General features: G+C 58.2%; 1 protein-coding gene across 1 annotated transcript; it reads right to left on the bottom strand.

The window, feature by feature from the left end:
- Positions 1-606: 606 nt before the first annotated feature.
- On the bottom strand, positions 607-2,583 carry LOC112642024 (U2 small nuclear ribonucleoprotein auxiliary factor 35 kDa subunit-related protein 2-like). The gene has a single exon (XM_035704174.2). The coding sequence runs from the start codon at positions 2,564-2,566 to the stop codon at positions 1,121-1,123; it is 1,446 nt and encodes a 481-aa protein (XP_035560067.1). The 5' UTR covers positions 2,567-2,583; the 3' UTR covers positions 607-1,120.
- Positions 2,584-2,800: the final 217 nt, after the last annotated feature.

Here is a 2,800-nt window from a genome sequence, read left to right as displayed (position 1 = left end):
GTTTTGTTAGTAATTCACGACTGATATTTGGTCTCCCATTATCTCCATTACACCAGTGGTAATCTTTTATCTGTTTATGATACCCCCAAGACAGTTGGGTAGGATTTTTTCCCCACTTTTGTCTGACTCATTAAATATCTATAGTGGTTCCCTGGCTCTTCTACAACCAAGCTTATGAGAGAAGCTAGTCTGAGATTTAGTCCACTCATCATGCTGTCTATGGTCCAGTTAGTAGTAAACCTCACCGTTACCGAATGCTTTTGACAGATGGGTGAATACCACCGTGCCTACTCAGAAATGCTGAAGTGCAGCCACTGCTTTTATCCTAAATAATAGTGAAATGCTAATACTGGACTTGAATTTTATTTGAATTTATCTACTTAGAGACTTAAACCTGTACAACATCTCATCAGCAGATATCCAATCTCAGATCAGTATCAAACTGCTTTTTCAAAAACTTGTTGGAATCATGGGCAGCGGTTTGGCGCCTGCCTTTGGCCCGGGGCACGATCCTGGAGACCCGGGATCGAATCCCACGTCAGGCTCCCGGTGCATGGAGCCTGCTTCTCCCTCTGCCTGTGTCTCTGCCCCCCTCTCTCTCTCTCTCTCTCTCTGGGACTATCATAAATAAAAAAAAAAAAAAAAAAAAGGAATCATGGGCAGGTAAGCAGTAGTGACACAGTGGTATGTATTTACTTAGCAACTACTTCTTGAACACCTATTCGCTCTCTTAGGTGCTGGAACCATGAAAAGAAACAAGAAAGACAGAACCCTCTCCTTTTTTTTTGTTTTTGTTTTCCAGCGTGAACTTTACTGCTAAGGGTTAGGATTACGGGGGATTTTCTTTTTATTTATTTTATTTATTTTTTTATTTATGATAGTCACACACATGGCTCCATGCACCGGGAGCCCGACGTGGGATTCGATCCCGGGTCTCCAGGATCGCGCCCTGGGCCAAAGGCAGGCGCCAAACCGCCGCGCCCCCGGGGATCCCTAGGGGGGATTTTCATGTTACCTGTGCATTCGGTGTCGTCTAGGTAGTCTATTGCAAACACACTGATTATCAGACTGAAGTGGGGCTCCGGCGGACGGTGCGCAGTCAGTGACGGACCAAGTGAGTCTATTTGCCTTTGGGACTCGGAGTGGTCCGGTCCCTGCTGCCTGGCCTCCTCCTGCCTCGGCTCCTGGCCCCAGAGGAGCTGCGGCTCCGGCCGCCCCGGCCCCGGCCCCCCCGGCCCCCCCGGCCCCGGCCCCCGCCGCGGCCCCTCTCCCCGCCCCGACTGGCTGCCCTGGGCCCCGCGCGGCTCCTCGACAGGCGTCCGCGCGACCCCTCCCCCCGGGGGCTGCTCCTGCGCTCGCTCTCGCGCCCCCCGCGGCTCCCGCGGGAGCGGCCCGGGCCGGGGCTCCTCCGCCGCCGCGGCCCCCCGTGGCGGTCCTCGCGGCGGCCCGCGCGCCGTCTGGTCGGGGAGCCCCTCCGGGAGGGCGGGCCGGCGCGATCGCGGTCGGGCCCGGGCCCGGGGCGCAGGTGGGGGTCGCGGCTGGCCCGCCAGAACCCGTCGTCGGGATTTCTGAACACGTGCAGAAAGTTGCAGCGTCTCCCCCTTGGGCACCGGCGCAGCTCAGACAGGCCGCAGATGGCCGCCTTCCACCGGGTCACCGGGCAGAGCTCGCACTGCAGCCGCCGCCCCGCGTACCAGCGCCCGTTGAACAGGGACAGGGCCGCCCGGCACTCCGCTTCCGACCGGTACTGGACGTACACGTTGCCCCGGAGGTGCGGCTCCAGGTTGCGGCTGACCTTGAACTGGACCACGGTGCCCACGGCCCTGAACTCCGGCAGCACGTCGTCGTAGAAGGCCCGGAAGTGCTGGTAGGTGTCCTCCTCGCTGTCCTCCAGGCCCGCGTCCGGGTCGTAGTCGTCCCGTCGGCACTGCTCCATCCCGAACGTCGTGAACATGCTCCTCACAAGGAGCGTGGGGCTCGAGGACGGGAGGTCGTGTCGACGCGAACACCTGTCTCCGAATCTGCACGCCCCCGTTTTCCTGTAGAACGGACAATCGGCGCGATCCCTCTCGGGCGCCCGCAGGCCCGTGGGCGGCTCCGGGTTTCGCCAGGGGGCGCCATTCCCCAGCCGCGCCCCGGGCCCAGCCTGCTCCAGCGGCCTCCGCGCGGCCTCCTCCCGTTGTCTCCGCTCCTGCAGCCTCTGCTCCTGCTCCTGCCTCTGTCTTCTCTGCTGCGCGTCCCACTCTTCCCTTAGCTTCCTCTCGTGTTCTTCCCGCCATTTCCTAGCCGCCTCCTCCCTTTCCTTCTTCCTTCTGAAGTCCTCTTGCGCCTTCTGCTCCCGAAGCAACCACGCCTCGTGCAGTTTTTGCCTCTCGATCTCCAACAGCTTCTCTTCTAGGCGTTGTTCTTCCGTAAAAGCATCCTCTTCCTCCTGCTGAGAGGGGCCTGGGTCTCTCAACCGCGCCAGTTCCTGCCGTCGCTTCTTGCGCTTCGCCTTCCTCAGGGCAGCCCTGTACTTCTCGCGGCTTGGTTTCTCCGGAAACATCATCTTCCCGGGCGCCGCCATCTTGCCGGGGCCGCCACGCCCCCACCCCAGAACCCTCTTCTGGGGGATCTAAAACCCAGTTGAGAAAAAGAGTGAAAACAAGTCAAGAGTTTTGTTTGTTTGTTTGTTTGTTTGTTTGTTTTAAGAGAAAGAAACTGTGATACGTGAAGCAGTATAAAATAAATATAGGTTTAGTAAGGTTAAAGCAGGAAAGATGGAGAGAGAGAGAGAGGTTTAGAGAAAACCTCTGGGAAA

The sequence above is a fragment of the Canis lupus genome, chromosome 21 (assembly GCF_003254725.2).
Source record: "Canis lupus dingo isolate Sandy chromosome 21, ASM325472v2, whole genome shotgun sequence".
Lineage (NCBI taxonomy): Eukaryota > Metazoa > Chordata > Mammalia > Carnivora > Canidae > Canis > Canis lupus.
The sequence above is the reverse complement of the archived record's forward strand: the minus strand, read 5'-3'. Positions and strand labels throughout refer to the sequence as shown.